The sequence below is a fragment of the Botrytis sinoallii genome (genome assembly GCF_014898435.1).
Source record: "Botrytis sinoallii strain Bc 23 chromosome Unknown BSIN_003, whole genome shotgun sequence".
In the NCBI taxonomy this organism is placed as follows: domain Eukaryota; kingdom Fungi; phylum Ascomycota; class Leotiomycetes; order Helotiales; family Sclerotiniaceae; genus Botrytis; species Botrytis sinoallii.
In genome coordinates this window covers 1985906-2002504 of record NW_024066030.1, presented here as the reverse complement: position 1 = coordinate 2002504, position 16599 = coordinate 1985906, and the positions used below count along the sequence as shown (strand labels likewise).

General features: G+C 43.4%; 8 protein-coding genes across 8 annotated transcripts; 4 read left to right on the top strand and 4 right to left on the bottom strand.

The window, feature by feature from the left end:
• Positions 1-1528: 1528 nt before the first annotated feature.
• Positions 1529-2002, top strand: EAF02_002294 (uncharacterized protein; the record flags this gene model as incomplete). Its single annotated transcript, XM_038898342.1, has 2 exons — positions 1529-1683; positions 1816-2002. The coding sequence occupies 2 exons, from the start codon at positions 1529-1531 to the stop codon at positions 2000-2002; spliced, it is 342 nt and encodes a 113-aa protein (XP_038762034.1).
• A 384-nt stretch (positions 2003-2386) lies between these two features.
• Positions 2387-3637, bottom strand: EAF02_002293 (uncharacterized protein; the record flags this gene model as incomplete). The annotated part of the gene is made up of 2 exons (XM_038898341.1): positions 2387-2616; positions 2680-3637. 2 exons carry the CDS (start codon positions 3635-3637, stop codon positions 2387-2389), a joined length of 1188 nt encoding a protein of 395 aa, XP_038762033.1.
• A 551-nt stretch (positions 3638-4188) lies between these two features.
• On the top strand, positions 4189-5436 carry EAF02_002292 (uncharacterized protein; the record flags this gene model as incomplete). Its single annotated transcript, XM_038898340.1, has 4 exons — positions 4189-4346; positions 4393-4420; positions 4471-4873; positions 4925-5436. 4 exons carry the CDS (start codon positions 4189-4191, stop codon positions 5434-5436), a joined length of 1101 nt encoding a protein of 366 aa, XP_038762032.1.
• A 955-nt stretch (positions 5437-6391) lies between these two features.
• EAF02_002291 (uncharacterized protein) lies at positions 6392-7512 on the bottom strand (the record flags this gene model as incomplete). Its single annotated transcript, XM_038898339.1, has 2 exons — positions 6392-7111; positions 7216-7512. 2 exons carry the CDS (start codon positions 7510-7512, stop codon positions 6392-6394), a joined length of 1017 nt encoding a protein of 338 aa, XP_038762031.1.
• Positions 7513-8320: 808 nt separating this feature from the next.
• On the bottom strand, positions 8321-10434 carry EAF02_002290 (uncharacterized protein). The gene is made up of 4 exons (XM_038898338.1): positions 9563-10434; positions 9415-9503; positions 9024-9356; positions 8321-8974 (listed from the first exon to the last, which is right to left on the bottom strand). Exons 1-4 carry the CDS (start codon positions 10107-10109, stop codon positions 8843-8845), a joined length of 1101 nt encoding a protein of 366 aa, XP_038762030.1. The 5' UTR covers positions 10110-10434; the 3' UTR covers positions 8321-8842.
• Positions 10435-10864: 430 nt separating this feature from the next.
• On the top strand, positions 10865-12295 carry EAF02_002289 (uncharacterized protein; the record flags this gene model as incomplete). Its single annotated transcript, XM_038898337.1, has 2 exons — positions 10865-11828; positions 11919-12295. 2 exons carry the CDS (start codon positions 10865-10867, stop codon positions 12293-12295), a joined length of 1341 nt encoding a protein of 446 aa, XP_038762029.1.
• Positions 12296-12706: 411 nt separating this feature from the next.
• Positions 12707-13580, top strand: EAF02_002288 (uncharacterized protein). The gene is made up of 2 exons (XM_038898336.1): positions 12707-13206; positions 13297-13580. The coding sequence occupies exons 1-2, from the start codon at positions 12873-12875 to the stop codon at positions 13527-13529; spliced, it is 567 nt and encodes a 188-aa protein (XP_038762028.1). The 5' UTR covers positions 12707-12872; the 3' UTR covers positions 13530-13580.
• EAF02_002287 (uncharacterized protein) lies at positions 13581-16373 on the bottom strand. The gene is made up of 6 exons (XM_038898335.1): positions 15805-16373; positions 15444-15684; positions 15361-15395; positions 14539-15306; positions 14293-14479; positions 13581-14153 (listed from the first exon to the last, which is right to left on the bottom strand). The coding sequence occupies exons 1-6, from the start codon at positions 15949-15951 to the stop codon at positions 13828-13830; spliced, it is 1704 nt and encodes a 567-aa protein (XP_038762027.1). The 5' UTR covers positions 15952-16373; the 3' UTR covers positions 13581-13827.
• Positions 16374-16599: the final 226 nt, after the last annotated feature.

Genomic DNA, 16599 nt, shown 5'->3' with positions numbered 1-16599 from the left:
CCAGCTTTATCTTATAGGTTCAACGAGGGTATGTAATTACCTGCAGATGGTTACTTTTTAGTGTTGTACGGAGTCCGAGCGGAGTTCTGTGCACAAATGGCATCGATGAGCACTTACTCGGGAACCAATAATCTGAATGATTTTATTGATCTTCCTCGGGCTCAATACAGAAAAGAGGTCTATCACCGTTGATACGTCGGGTGGCGGAAAGCTATTCCCTGCAGCAAAATTTGCCGTGCCTAAGAGGTATTGAAGTAGTAAGAACTCGAGTAATCAGTTGTAAATTGTAAATTGTAACGTGCAAGCCAGCCTTGAAAAGGCATCTGGTAGCGTGATAGATCTTTTTAGACATACATCTAGGTCCACGCGTTGATAAGAGTTTGACTATCAAACGAACTAGGTAAATAGCAATGTATCTACTACCTACCTACCTGGTAATTGCAACTTTGCATCTCCTTGGGTAGACATACTTGATCTATTTTTTCTCCAGCCTTTTCCTTTACCAATTTCAATTACCTTAATATATCGACAATTGTGTAAATGTGTGCTTTAATCACCGGAAAATACTACCCCAATTATTACCCCGGACGGGCTGAAACCCCAGAAAAAGGAATTACGGTAAAAGGGAACCAGGTTCCCATACCAGAGATAGCATCATCAACCAGTAGATCATCCGAAAGAGATAAAATAATCCTTGACCAATAAAGCAAGCATGACCGTTTAACCCTTGATGTTTGTTTAACCCTTGCTTCCCGATAAAAAACATTATCCATATTGATCGTTGAATTGCGAGTCATCTTGACTTGCCCCAATCAGAACTTGGCTAAATGGTTTGTTCAACTGCAAAAAGAAGAATTCATCAGGGATTTCTCGCACGCACCTGGGTCTGACCAGGTATCAAATGCAAATACATTGCACATGAAATATTCTGCATGCCGAGGTGGATATACATACTTATCAGCCTTGCTTGAAAACGTTAGAATTTGGATAAATCGCTGCATTAGATTGGTGCGTTGTTGAATTGATGCATGAGGGGAAATGAAAGTAACCACGGGAAAAGAATATACTCGCAAAAGAAAGAGATTTCCTTGGAAGCAACCCTGGGCCAGAGAGATAATCGAGATGATTAATATATTGAAGTCAAAAAACAAATTCTGGTGAATTTCAAAAAGATTCCGAGGTGCAAATGAACATGTGGAGGTATCGACGTTTGAGAATCCCGATGGACAAAAACTCTAAGTGATAAGTGAGACATAGACAAATTGTCTTTTTGACGTTTGATTGCGGGGTAATTGAAGCCATATCCATCCACCAAGACCTCCACTAAAGCTTCGTGTCTTCACAGTGATGCACGGAGTAGAAGAGAGAGAGAAAGACCTTACTTTATTCTGACAACATGCGCACTGAGGGAATAGCTTCTTGTCAAGGATCATTGTCGGAGTAAATTCCAATCTCAGCAATGTGGATACTGGAAGGATTTGTACAGAGTATACGAACTATCTCATGCGTGACTTATTTGACTCCAATGATGGAAGGGGCATCCGAAGATTGCACACTACAAACCGAGATACTTCTTCGCCCAGAGATCCATCGTTCCCGGGAACATTTTCTCGATCTGAAAGATCGTGTTCCCACACCAATTCCCCAGAAAATCATCTTAACCTTAAGCACGACAATTAATGGGTACGTCAAGGAACAGGTCGCATCCTTCCATCAATGTTTAAGTACAGACTTTTTCGTGTAAGATTTGAAAAGTATGTATCTACCTTGAGCGGTCCTTAATCTCGCCTCACTCATCTCGACTACTCCACTCAGCCTGGCAAAGTTTTCTGCTGTCAACTCCTCTCCTCTTACTCCGGCATGGAAATCGGATCCCTTAAATAACTTCCAGACAATTTGTAACCATATTGCGTCGACACGCACGTCAGGAATTGTTGCCCATGGAGACCAAATGACTGCAGGTCTATTGAATGCATCGTGGGCAATTGATACGAGAAATTGAAGTGACTTGTTGCAATCCAGCCAATGCGGTATGTGTGAAAATAGAAGGGAGAAGGCAATGATGGAGAAAGTACGGTCAACAAGGCGACACGAGCGAAGTGACGATGTGGGAAGGTAACTGAGTATATGCTTGAGCAGTTCCGGTGCCATGCTATCCATCTTCAATGGTAGGGGTAGAACAGATAGTCGGAGGAATCTGGGTAGAAATTGCGAAGAGCCATTGTATTTGAATATAGACATTGAATACAGACACCTTGATGGGAAGCAAATGAGGCCAATACTAATAAAGCAATCCACTTAAGCTCAGTGTACTGAAGATCCAATCATTTTCCTTCGCATCGAAGAGTTGTTTTCCAAGTACCCATCAAGGTTTGTAGAATCAAGGTTAGGATTGAGGTCGCAGTAAACCTTCAGCTTCCTGTTGTTCCTCTTCCCACCAGTCCTTGAACGTTGTCAGTCTTTTGGTTCTTTCTATCGCCATTCGTTTGCCTGGAGCTGTCTTCATCATTCCTCCTAGTTTCTCCAGTTTGTCTTCGAAATGCTGAATGGTCTCTCCCATATCCCTTGCACCTTTTGCTCCGCCGAATGTGAATGTTCTTCCAATTCCAATCGCGCCTGCAGTAAAACAAAAATTTAGCTTCATCTTCTTGTCGTTCAATTTCAAGGATGCAGCCTTACCAATAGCATCGAGCCGGTCAGCATCTTGGACTATAGCCAGCTCTGGGTATTTCTCGATCATGCCCCTCACTGATGCCATATCCTTGATTTCACTCGAATACGAAACTCCGAGAACGATTCTCTGCACTTTGACGGCCAGCTTTTCTTCGGCCCCAAAACTCAATAGTGTTGATAGCACCAAAGTATTTGGATCCTGCCCAGGTAAGAGATACTTCTTGTCGCCTACATCATGCAAAAGTGCCGCCAAAGTGACAACCTGTAGATCTAATTCTGGGCCACCTATCCTCTCTGCCTTAAGCTCCTTGTATATCCTATGCGCCAGCCCAACAACGCGTCGAATATGGTTGAAGTCGTGAGATCCATCATATGCGCTCATGTATTTCTCGACAAAAGCTGTAACTTGCACAATCAGACCAGCATTTTGTGCCATCTTCGGTTTGGTATTGTTTGGTTTCGGTGTAATTGTGGAAGGCAGGTGAGACGATGGAGTATTGATAACTGCGGGGCCTTCTGAGTATTCGCGAAATTCAGAATAACGAGACCTTCGTCGCATACCGAGCTTTTGTCGTAAGCGGCCCAAATTCGATCTTTTTATTTCGAACCCTTCGGAAATCAAAGCTTGAGTAATTTGGTCATCATTGAGATTTGAATTATAATGATAAGTTAATCGATCCTGGAGAGCTTGAGGGATGGGTCCGCGATTTCTTTTGCGAACATTCCATGCTGCCAAACTTCGAGACACTTTACGCTCAGAGACATCTAGACCTAATTCTCGATTGAGCTTTCTTGTGATATCGATGATAGGGGTATTTTCTTCGGCGAAGAGTTTGACTATAAGATCTTTATATGGTTCCAAACTCACGCCAGGAGGACGACCAGGTTTTCGAGATGTGGAATTGATTTCTGGGGTACCATTGTGTTGTTCTAGAAGTTCTTCAGGACTTAGAGTTGGAGGCATAATGAGAAGGGTTGAATGAATTTTGACGACAAGGTCTTATGAAAATCAAACCTATTTTGGCGGGTGGTGTGATGATTCTCTTTCGGTCACCGTATTATATCTCTCACAGAATAATCGAAACGTCTTCTACAATGCAATGCACACTCTCGAGATGTCTACATAGAGTACCAGCAAGATGAATATTGACATCGTTGCTCCTTCATATAAATACTGCACATTTCCAACAATTTATCCCCAAGTTTTTAAGGCACATATTGGCATCAAAACAGAGGGTTCCTTGATATGTTCCAAATGTCAATGATTTGCTATCTGCTATCTGCTATTACAGATTACTCAAACTACTAACCTTATTGTTAACTATGACCAGCTTTTGCTGAATGCGATGTCAAACTCAAACTTGCCTCGGGATGAAGGGAGCTACTAGGTACCCCTTCCCCGCCCCCGCTCTATCAACAGACCGGTAAATAGGAAGCTTGAGGTGTGAAACCTCGTGAACTTGAGATCTTCCTTCATTCACAGAAAGGGCTCAAGATCATAATTACTATTTGAAAATGTCAGATATGCAATCCAAAGTTAACAGTCGACTCACTCAAGTCACCGATTTCTTAACCGGCAACAAGACTGCCACGACTATTCCATTCGACCCTACTTCCACCAAGTTTCCCAATAGAAAGGATGTTCCACGAAGAGAGGATGCACCCGAAGGAGCGTAAGTAGTATGTGCGGTTTCTAAAAGCTCAACTAACGTTCAAAAGTGCGTGGGTTTGGGGGCCTGATGATTATGTACGTAATTCTGACATTATAACTTTCAATATCGTTAAACGATTACATAGATTGGAAGATTAAATCTTCTCACCCCAGCTCGAGTCACTGCCGCATCCAATGAAATCCAAAGCGGGGAGATTGTTCCATTGAACCTCCCTTTGAACGTACCAGAAGTACCAGCTTTTCATCGAGAACCGTTTGAGCATAGCATTAAAGAGCTAGCTCCGGGATTGGCTTATGATGATGTATATTCATTAAACACACAATCAGGTACACAATGGGATGGTTTCAGACATATTGCACACATGCCCACAGGCAACTTTTATAATGGGACTAAAGAGAAAGATATAATTGGAGCTGAAAAGGATGATAACAAATGTGGAATTCATCATTGGGCTGAGCATGGCATAGCCGGTCGCGGTATCTTGATTGACTACTGGACGTATGCAAAGGAGAACGGAATTGTCTATGGTAAATCACCATCAAATCTATATCATTTCATTGTCTGACACAGATATATAGATCCATTTGACTATCACACTATATCCTACGCTGAATTGCAAGCTGCCGGAAAAGCCCAAGGTATCGATATCCGCCCCGCTTCCCAAGGCGGAAATATTCAAATCGGAGATCTGCTTTTCATTCGTTCGGGCTTCGTATCTACATACCACAGCAAATCACCAGAAGCACGAAAAGCCGCTGCTCTCAGACCACACGGAATCGGACCTGATGATGGTCAGAGGTGGGCCGGTCTCAAGCAAGATGAGGATATGCTCGATTGGTTACATGACTGCTACTTTTCGGCTGTAGCAGGTGATGCGCCTGCTTTTGAGGCTTGGCCATCGCAAGAGCATTACATGTTACATGAATATATACTCGCCATGTGGGGTATGCCTCTAGGAGAAATGTTTGACTTGGAGAAATTGGCAAAGATGTGTAGAGAGAAAGGAAGGTGGAGCTTCTTTGTCACTAGTGCTCCGAATCATTGTCAAGGAGGTGTATCCAGTCATGGAAACGCAATTGCTATATTTTGAGATTTGGCGCAAGTGTAACTTGTCTGTATATCTTCGTCATTCCTTTTTGGGGGGTGTTTCATCACATTGCCATATGTGGTCAATATATAGTTTTCTTCTTTCAGTAAATATATACATTGTATCCTTTATCTCCTGCCCCTGAATCAAACCAGAATCATCAAATCCAATAGCTATCTCATCTCATCTTGTGTTCCTAATGATATTCGACAACCCGAACTGTAAGATTGACAAGAAAGATCAATCAACAGAATGTTGTCCGCACACCAAGTATATATATCCCCAAAATACAATTCATCTCCCAAATCCATCGAATGCATGTTCAAATTTGGCGAAATTCTTCCAAATCTCGTTGGAAATAGAGTACTGGGTTCTACTATGTTTGGAAACTGATGTCCGGAAAGTCTGCGCTATAAAAAAATTGATAATGCGACATATCCTCGAATCTTTTATGATATCCTCCTCTTTCCTCTGCTTCTCCTTCTTTTCCTTCTTCTTCTCCTTATATACCTCTCATCATACGCCTACCCCTACGCCTAATGCCCCAATGAAAAGACTTACACGACATTAAAAATGTTCAGAAACGAGAAATTACTAAAAGTACTCATGATTTGATATTGTAGTAGGGGAAAAAATAAAACAGTGATTAATGTATGAGAAAAGAGCAGTGCTTAAGTTAATAAGTTGTGAAAGGCCATCGTGATGTTTGCTCGTATGATCACTACTTTTTGCAGGATGTGAATACACATAGATTATTCATACGTAGACAAACTACCCGAGTGGATTCAAGTTAACACTTACCTTTGGGTAAAATCTAAACACCAACAAAGCTATAATCAGGGCACCACTGCAAAAAACTATCTTCGTATACGATCCATTCTATTCTATCTCTCCATCCATTCAAACTAACACCATCCCAGTATCTCATCCCCAATCTTCCAAAGCAAAAAAATAGCTTTTAATCTTCATTCGACTCCGTCTCATCCTCACTCCTCTCCTTCATTTCCTTATTCCAAGTATTTCCCTTCCCCCTCCCTCCCTTCTTCCCCTTAACACCTTTTCCTCTCAATCCAACCGGAACCTCCTTCTTCACCACTCCATCCTCGAACAATACCCCAATATCTGCTCGTCTCGCAATAACCTTTTTCCACACATTTTTACTAATAACACCTCCATCATCCCCCTCGCTTAGTATTCCCCCGTTTCCGTTTTTGTACCATTTAATCTCGGGGTGAAATTCAAGAGTTGATTTGAGAGAAATGTAGATGGATACATCTGCATCGTCTTTACTAGTGGATGAAGAGGTTCGAGCCTCGGTACCATCAGAGGAGACAAAGATACTAGAGAATGCTAGATGAGCTTGCCCGCCTGCTTTTTTGATACCTCCGGAAGCGAGAATGAGTGGGTAGTTTGCGTACGAGGTTTCGTAAACGACGAGATCAGGTAGATCTACGGTGGAAGCGGTGAGAAGTTGGAGGGAGATAGAGGAGAGATTTGTTGAGGTGGTGGTTGTGGGAGTAGAAGAAGTGTTGAGACGAATGAGGTAGTTGGATGGAGACTCTGACTCGATTTCGGATGAGGAAATCGATTTTATGGTGAACCGGGATTTTGCAGAAGGAGACTGAATGATGCTTTGAAGTTCTAAGAGATTGAGATCAAGTGAATTGAGGTCATCGAGCTATGAAGCTGTTAGGTGATTTGATGCTTGGAAAATGACGTGTTTGTTGGACGAGCAGATTCAAATGTCGTGAAAGGTCTAAATTTCAGGTCATTTGTACTTACGACTTTTGTACAATTGAGCCAGCCCTCAGAATTAGCGGCAAGTTTCTCTGAGTCATCTCCCTGTTCCTGGTCTTGTTCTACTGAACGTTTGAGAACCTTGGCAAGGGCTCGAGTGACAGTAGAGTCACGTTCCGCAATAATGCTGTAGCCTCTCTGACGAGTCTTCTTATTATTGGAGATACTTCCTCCATGTTTACCTCTACCGTGTCTAGATTGATTGTTGGAGATGGGAGAGGGAGCCATGATCTCTCTATCAAGAGTCATGGCTGAAAGTGGTTGCATGACAGCAGCTGCCATTGTGCTGTTTTCAATAAAAAATTGGAAAAAGAGTTGGTATATGTAAGAGTTGTACACATTAAAAAGAACCAAAGCTGAGAGAATGGTGATACAGCTTTTTCAGACAAGGAAATACCGTGAGATATAAGAGATGAAGACTTGCGGTAACACAGCTTACATGCCATCAACAAGGAAGTATCATTATGATCATGTCGTATTGATTCGCCAAGCACACAACGTTTCAGTCGCGGGACATCGGGTCATGGCATCTATCCCCTACATCACTTGTAACGAGTGATTTACGTTATATGGCGGGGGCGGGACTTGCAATAATCCAAAAACTGATTGAAAGGGCAACCGCGGGGTGGTATCTAGCGGTGTGGACCCAATATATGTAACCTCAAAGTGGTTAACCACTCTAAAAGAGACACCCACTCCGTAATAGAATGCACACAATACCTCATGCGATCATCTGGGTCCAATCGTTCATAAGGCTAGAAGCGGTGTGTATCACCGGCATGCACGTGATCTAATGGCTGCAGCGCAACTCGAGATTCTTTTGTGATAGCGGAACGTATTGCCTTTGAGAAAGTCGATTCCAGATGTGATACTCTCTAGGAAGGATGGAAAACCCGGGATATCGAATCACTCAAATAATCATACACTGAAAACACTTATATTCCAAATACTTTATCATGATATACGTATTCATTCAAAATACAAAGATCTTAAATGTTTGTTGGCTTTGAAGCCCATGAGTTTGTTTATTCAAATTTCAATCCGAAATAATGATTACCTGGGTTGATTTTGAATGTTGAAAAGAGCTTGTATGTTCGGTGTCCCGCTAGAGATACTATACGAGGCATGCATTTCAGTCACTCCGTGGCACTAGCTCGGCGGAGAAAGAAGTAGCATGTTCTGTTATCTGACTCAATACTAGTTATGCCACTTTTGAATGTGAAATCAGAGCGTCTCATTCAGAGACTCCATGGTTGGGAACACTAGCTGATTAAACCAGAATAATGAAGCATAGAGCGAAATGACCAAAAGCAAGTCAAAATGTGAATGGTGCTCTCAGTAGGGCGTTATCTGTATTGATGAATTACAACAGGTGTCCGATATAACTCCGTAGTTTTGTTCACCAGTTCTCTGTTGCGGTGTGAAGTACAGTAGAAAAATAGACTTACTAGCATGAACCTATTAATAATTGGAGTAGAGTAGATCCTGTTTCATGCCCAAGCTATTCATAGACTGGTAGCTTAACGCCTCGCGCTTTCCGACCTATCCCATTACTTTCAAAGAACTCCCTTTTTTGTAAGTACTCATACAGGTGCACACAAAACGATCATACTTATGACCAAAGCTCGCCATATGAATTTCGAAAGCTGTTGAAATGATTCGTAGTGGGCGCACATCCACTCTCATCTCTCGCGGCCTCCGCTTTGGACATCCATTCTTGCATTTGTGTTATTCGATTGCTATTCTGGTTTGGGTCAGTCCTACTATTCTTAACCAAGTATCAAAGCACCTACCGATGGATGAGTTGAAAACCACTCAGGCGGAGCATTCTTCTCTGCGGCCTGCATCCTCTCCCACACGCCTACTGCTGCGTGAGGATCATAACAGCTCTTTGCCATGATCATCAGTCCAATATGATCAGCTTCAGTTTCCTGGTTTCTTGATGCCGGTAAATTCATGCCAAATTCAAGTGCGAGAGCCCCCAATATTTCACCTAGACCTCCAGTATATCCTGTAGCGTCCAAGAATCGAAACAATATACGCAAGGGCATATAAAATACCGCGGTTTTACTCATTGTTTCTCCCAAATGATTTGCGATATTATGCGCAATTTCATGACCAAGAATCTGCGAGATTGGTAAGTTAGTGAATGCCGATAAAAGAAAGATCAGGAGGAAAATATACTGTAGCAAGGCCGTCATCTGTTTTAGCAATCGGCAATAATCCTGTAAAGACAAATACTTTGCCTCCAGGTATAACAAAGGCATTCATTTCTGTGGAAATTAGGGTAAGCTAATCGATATCTAAAATAAGTATTCAGTTTCTTATTCACCTTGCGACTCTATCACATTTACTTCCCAGTTTACGTTGTCGATGCCACTCGCAGGTATTAGTCGACTCATAACTCTCTGTACCATCTGGGTCCTCTTATCCCAGTCGGGAAGAAAATGGTTATGGTACTGCCGCAATATCTGTTCATACGCCATCTGCCCTTCTGCTTCCATGTCCTGATGACTGTATATATTGAACCGCCTCCTTCCTGAAACCGGCACATCCTCGATATTGCTGGCATAAACCAATATACCACCACCCGCTATTAGGGCTATGAATGAGTGTAAAGCAGGATGTTTGGTGAAGTTTCTGATATGTTGCTCGGTCAAGAGAGGGCGTGCATTTCGAGCTTCATTAGGATCAAATCTGTAGTATCTCTGCCTGCGGTTTTGGTAGCTTCGTGAATGGGATGGATTGATAGATAGATGTGACCATCTTGGTAACTTATATTGGGTGACAGACAACGGCTGCAGGAGAGGGGTAGTATTAGGAGGATGTGCGATCGCGTTGTGAAGCGATAAACCTCGCAAGATAGATCTGGATATCATCTCTCGTCTGTTATTCTAATAGAAAACAACAACAATAACGGTATGTGGCAGCGAAGTTGAAGAAAATTTGCGTTTGAATTGGCGATGCAAATGTATTCCTTGAGCATTACTCGAATTTTAGGTACCTAGTAGTCACCCCAAGCGTCATTTCAGCTGATAAGGAAAATGATAGCAATCAACTCAGATGTGATGTAACAAACATATGCATAGAGAGAGAGGAGAGGTCAATCAATTATTTCTCAAGTATGAGATATATCGTACAGACTCCAGACTTAACGTTGTTTGAGGTATTTGCCATTCCGTACCTAGGTAGGTATTTTATTGACCAGAATTCCTTTAGAAAGTGTCGAAATTTTTAGAGAACGATGAACGATTGTCTACTTCGTACTAGGTACGATATGTAAGGGGCGAGGGGGCCGAGGGGGCCAAAGAAGCTTACCTAAAGAGCAGAGCTACCCCACTACCATGCCATGGGACAACACCCTTTACCACTGACGTATCCCCCCGTATCCCCCGTATCCCCCTCAGATCTCGAACCACTTTCCTTGGCGGATTGTCCCTTTGAATAACGGTGAATGAATTTCCTTTTCAGGTTCTGTTGCTATCCATTTCAATATCGTAAGTCTTTGCTTTGGCACAAATAACAAAAGCCTGGAATTTATATTCTTCTCTTCTCAACCGTTTTGATCAAAGGTTCCCGGTACACTTTACCAAGAGCTACTTGAGATTCTACTTGAACTCAATCTACATTCAAAATGATGGAAATTAGTGCAACAGCGGCAAAGATCACTCACGGTCTCTTCCAGAATACACATCCTCTCAAAGCAAAATGGAATCGCATTAATGGAGTTCAACTCCCAAGATCATCTCATAGTGTCTCGGTCGTCGCAGGTCGAGCATATATATTCGGAGGTGAAATCGATCCACGCGAACCAGTCGACAATGATATGCATGTCATCATTCTCCCTTCTGGCACAGTCACCAGCGCCGACTATCGAACTATTGCTGCCAAGCCTACACATAATGGTGGTGACGTTCCAGAAAAGAGAGTAGGACATACAGCGGGAGTCATCGGAGAACGAATCTTTATCTTTGGTGGAAGAGGTGGCCCAGAGATGAAACCTCTTGAAGAAAATGGCAGAGTTTGGGTCTACGATACTAGGACAGATAAGTGGTCTTTCTTGGATCCAGCTCCTGGCACGCCATTTCCAGCTGCGCGATCTTACCATTCAAGTGTTGCTATCGAAAAACCTGAGCCATCAAATATGAAGAGTGCAGACTTCGATCAGGCTATTGATGAAACTAAAATTGGCACAATTGCAGAAGGTGCTCAGACAGATGAAGAGCAGGGTGGTCATGGAACATTCTTCATCCACGCAGGATGCCCGGTCTCTGGACGAACAAATGATCTCTGGGCATTTGATGTTCGAAGCCGTACGTGGAAAGAATTTCCTTCTGCTCCAGGAAAGCCCAGAGGTGGTACATCACTCGCAGTTTCAAAACAGAGGATCTACCGATATGGCGGTTTCAATGGTGAGGGTGAGGAAGGTGGCTATCTTGACATTTTAGAATTGGCTCTTCAAACTTTCAACGACAAATCTGGTTCAGGAGAATTGGGAATCACTCCGAAAGGAGATTGGGAAACTTTGAACTTTGAAGAGGAGAGTATGAAACATCCCGGTCATAGAAGTGTGGCCGGCATGCATACCATCAATACTGGTAAGTTTCTACTTTATGTAATCAGTTTCTGGCTACATTGGGACGCAGCCTGTTTATACTATCCATAGAATGAAAGCTAACAATTTGTAGGTATGGGCAGAGAATATTTGATTCTCTTACTTGGTGAGAAAGATCCAAGTAGCGAAGGTCATGCTGGGGCTGGCAGGTTCTGGAGTGATGTTTGGGCTTTTCAATGTCCTCCCCAAGGCATGACTGCGGCAAGTTTTAAGGATGCTACCTGGCAAGCACTAGGTCGACAAACTGGTGAAGGTCTTTGGAGTCAAATAGTCGTTTCGGACTCTGAGGGTGTCGAAGGTGATGACGTCAGAAAGCTTGTTCCTGGCGAGCGTGGATGGTTTGCAAGTTCGTCAATGAGCGATGTTGACTTCAGAGGTATTCTCTTGTGGGGTGGTCTGAATGGAAAGAATGAACGTGAAGACAATGGATGGATCTTAACAATTGAATGAAAGCATAGCGACGAGAGAAATTAGGGCGTTTGGAAACGGAGACAGCTTTACTTAAAATACCATGAATAATGAATATGAATGAAATGAAATGACATATCTTAACGAGACGAATTTAATTATTATTCGAGGTAGCTCACGTCAAATGTTGTGATAAACATCGTGGGATATTCGAACGCTGATATTTCGATAACACATCGACATGCCTTGAAGTGATAGGTAATTGATCAGAAATAAACTCGTCAATGGCGAAGAATACTTTATCCATAGACTTCAACAAGACATTTCATTTTTAAACGATTGAATTGTCATTGGATTTTTAATCGTGATATATCATTTGAACAATCTCATGTGGGCCATCCCATCTTCCCCTTCACGGAGCTCGCCTCGCCTAGCTAGAAATGATAACGACCCCTCGTCGACCCCTCTTCTACTAAACCACAGCTACAAGCATATATAACATCAACACCTCTCAGCCACCTACAACGCATTCTAGAACTTACCCAAGTCTACAACAGCGTTGCAGGTACCCAACCATGCTATCCCAATTCCCTCCCCACTAACCACCCCCAGACCCAAAATGTCCCACGAAGCAGCCCTCACATCTTCCGCCGCGCAAGCCATTGCTCCCGATCTCTTCCCCCCACGCACCCCTCTCAGCACCTCCCAAATCGAAGCCAGCATAACCGCCTGTCTCACCGTACAGCGACGGGCGGTCACCCAAGGAAAACGACCCTTTGCCGCCGTGCTCCTGGGCCCCGACAACGAAACTGTACTCCTCACACACCAAAGCATCGATCAAGTAAATCACGCCGAGAGCTCGCTGGCCAAACTCGCGTACTCGCATTATACGAAAGAGTATTTGTGGAGATGTACGTTGGTTAGTACGTGGGAACCTTGTGCTATGTGTTCGGGTATGTTATGTTTATGTTTCCACGTTTTGACATGCGAGTCTCGCTGTTTGAGAGGGAGATTGTAGTAACCGTACTTGCATGATGATTTAGCGACGATTTATTGGGCGCATATTGGAAGAATCGTATATGCGGCGACGAATGAACAATTGGCGGGTCTGACGGGCCCCGGCAATCGAGAGAATTTTACGTTGAAATGGCACACGAGAGATATTTTGGAGGGGCAGCAGAAGGATATTGAGATTATTGGGCCGGTGGAGAAGATGGATTTGGTGGTTGTGGAGGAGAGTGATAAATATTGGTGTACTACTAGAGCTCGTGCATAAGTAAAATTGGATTACGGTTTTATGAGCTGTGGAACAACAATTGTTATGTATCAATTCTCGGTTTTCTATCACTCTCTCACCTTTTATTACACATGACTCCGATATTAGGCTGTGTGATACGGACAAATCGGTACTCAAATATTATTCCACGCCCTTCTCTCAACGACGTATTTAGAGATCAGGAAGATAAGCCTCATCTCCAATAAACCGTTCGTCTTGAGAGACGAAGAGCCATGTTGAATATATTTACAAGAGTAAGTCAACATCTAATGAACGGGCGTGCGTGTATGCTCTGCAATCACTTCACCTCAACCCATCTCAATCCCACCTTTTCTGGACTTCTCATTTGCAATAACAAAACCACAACATTATCTTTCACTACGTCCATAACTCTCCGCTTTGCTTGCTCTTGCGTCTCTCCTTCTTCCAGCACAATCTCAACCCTATGCCTTTTGAACAAGGCAACCATTGCTGCTACGAATTCCACTTGACTAAATTTTTTGCCAGGACATGGACGTACACCGTCCGACCATGGCTGATATGATCCTTTAGGTGGCGTGTGCACATATTCACAATCAAGTGGCGGCGTATCCGTACTCGGGGCTTTGGACAGAATCCAACGCGCTGCAGGATCAGTGTTAGTAATCGCTTATTCGGGAAATACCTTCAAGAAGGATTCGCAACCACACACTGTGTTAGGAAATGAATAGGGCACACAAGATGAAACGTAAGATAAAGTAAAGAGTGAACCAGTTGAGCTTACAGGGATGCCATTCGAGACTATTATCGCCCCAGTATGACGGATGGGAGTGTAGCGCATTAGTATTTGGGATAATGCGCGTATCAGGTGGAATGATGATTGTTCGACCATCGATAGCAAGAGGTTGCGAGGCCTCAAAAGTGGTCTTACAGATTCCGATGAGCGGATTCCAGAGGCGCACAGTTTCTAGCTGCAGCACACACTTAATGTCAGCATCGTTCTTGACTTAAGGAAGAAAGCACTCATTACCATGGTTGCAAGGCATCGATTTAATTTGGGATAGATCTCCTTGAAATCCCATGTCGATGGCATATCGTTAGTTATGACTGTGTTGATTTCTTCAGATATCCAGTCCTGGACTTCGGGATGAGCTGCGAGAAGATAGAGTGTCCAGTTGAGTACAATAGCAGTCGTGTCGTGACCAGCAAAATTATAAACGAATATGTTACCATAGATTTCCTCTTCGGTCAGTCCCTGAAAGCTATCTGTCCCATTTGAGGTTGAGTGATCTGACAACTGAGACTGTTCCTTGGAAGCCCGAAGCAACGAATTCGTAAACGTCGCGCTCCTAGTCTTTCCCTGCGAGATGGCATGTTTTTCGGCATTGAGCATCTCTGTCATGTAATACTTGAAGTCGACTGTTGCTTGACCTGTACGCTTCCATTTTGGCGGCCATGGCATTTTAGAGAGTAATCTGGGTCCAAGCACAAGAATGAGAAGACAATTTTCCAAGACTATGGCAAGGGAGTCTCTGTAGTTATATGTACGTCCAGGTTTGGGTAGCTCGATAGACTTTTTGAACGAGTATGATTTTCCAAATCCTGCCCCAGACAGCACATGGAGCGAGAAGGTTCGGGTATCCCTATCTGTGCGGGTTATGGGACCTTCTAAAGACTTCCAGAATTGTAGAATTTCGTCTGCTTGCCTCAAAGCCTCGATCCAAACTAAACTGTTGTTTTGATCGTTGAAAGGGGCGCTGGTGATTTTGCGCTGTCTTTGCCAATCTGCGCCGACGGCCTGGCATTAAGTTAACCTCGATAATTCTGGGGTTTGGGAATCAGCTTCACTTACCGTCGAGATATTAGGTCCGAACACTGCTAGCACGGCTATCACAGTAAGTAAAGATGTCAAAAAAAAGTTTATGTCATGCCTACCTAGGAGATCCGGAGGTCTATCAAAATCGTCCCTTCTTTTGAAGATCTCGCTCACTGCTTCGGGATTGCAGAGATATAGCCAATTGCGACCCGCCGAAACATGAATGACTGCATCACCCAGCTCCTGGTGCATTTTGTACTTGTCTCTAAACTCCCAGCCTGGCCGGCTGTATCGAGCGATGTCGCAGTCGCCAAATACAGCTCTTATTATAGGGAGCACGATGCCGGATATGAGAATCCACTATTCACGATAGTCAGCAACAGCCTGATACCAAAGATGTTGGAATATAGATAATATCAAATAGTGCTCAACGGTAGGGACTCGCAACATAGTTGACCGACGAGATCGTATAGTACTCACTACTGGGTTATCGCCGCTGGCGATGAGGATTCTGATCGGTATCCCTATTTGCGAGGCAATTCTGTAGTTTTTAACAAGACAACAAAGGTTCCAAATTCCAAAAGTGATAGGCATGAACGCCAGGAAAGCAACCACCAAGTAAGCCATAATGGTTGGGGGCGAGAACCGAAGAGTAGCAGAAAAAGAGGAATCGCGAGAAAACGAGGGAAAACGTGGGTGAGCTGGGACTGCTCAATGTCAATTCAGTTATTTGCCTTTTCTTCTCGTATGCAACGATACCAAATTTAACGCAGGTAAATTTACCCAACGGGGCAGCACAGCAGAGATCAGGACAACCATGGCAACTCGCCTGGTGGAGACTTCATGGGAGGGGTGGGAGATTCACGTCCGCTCAAATTTTCGGTTTCAAAGTGGTATTTTCTTGCCAGCTTTTTGATTAGGCTGGAAGTTGACATGATTTTATCAGCAGTGTAACCCTTTCTGTGATATTGTGAAGAAATCGGGTAATACCGCCGCAGAATCCATGGATACTATACCATGGTACGCATTCGAATTTCAGTCATGCATACTAGGCCAGCTCGGCTCGGGTGGGTGAACACAATTGGTGGGAAAGTTTAGCGTAATCAGAGAAAGGCCAAGCCGGGGCTCTTTAGGCATCTACTTAGTCATAGCCAGGCCAGAACAATACCTAGGCGAAAGAAATGGATAGATTAATTCTCGAAGAAACAATTATATCAGTACCTCGATTTCCCTTTTTCTCCAAATTAATTCATTCCAAAAGCTGTAAGTTTTGAC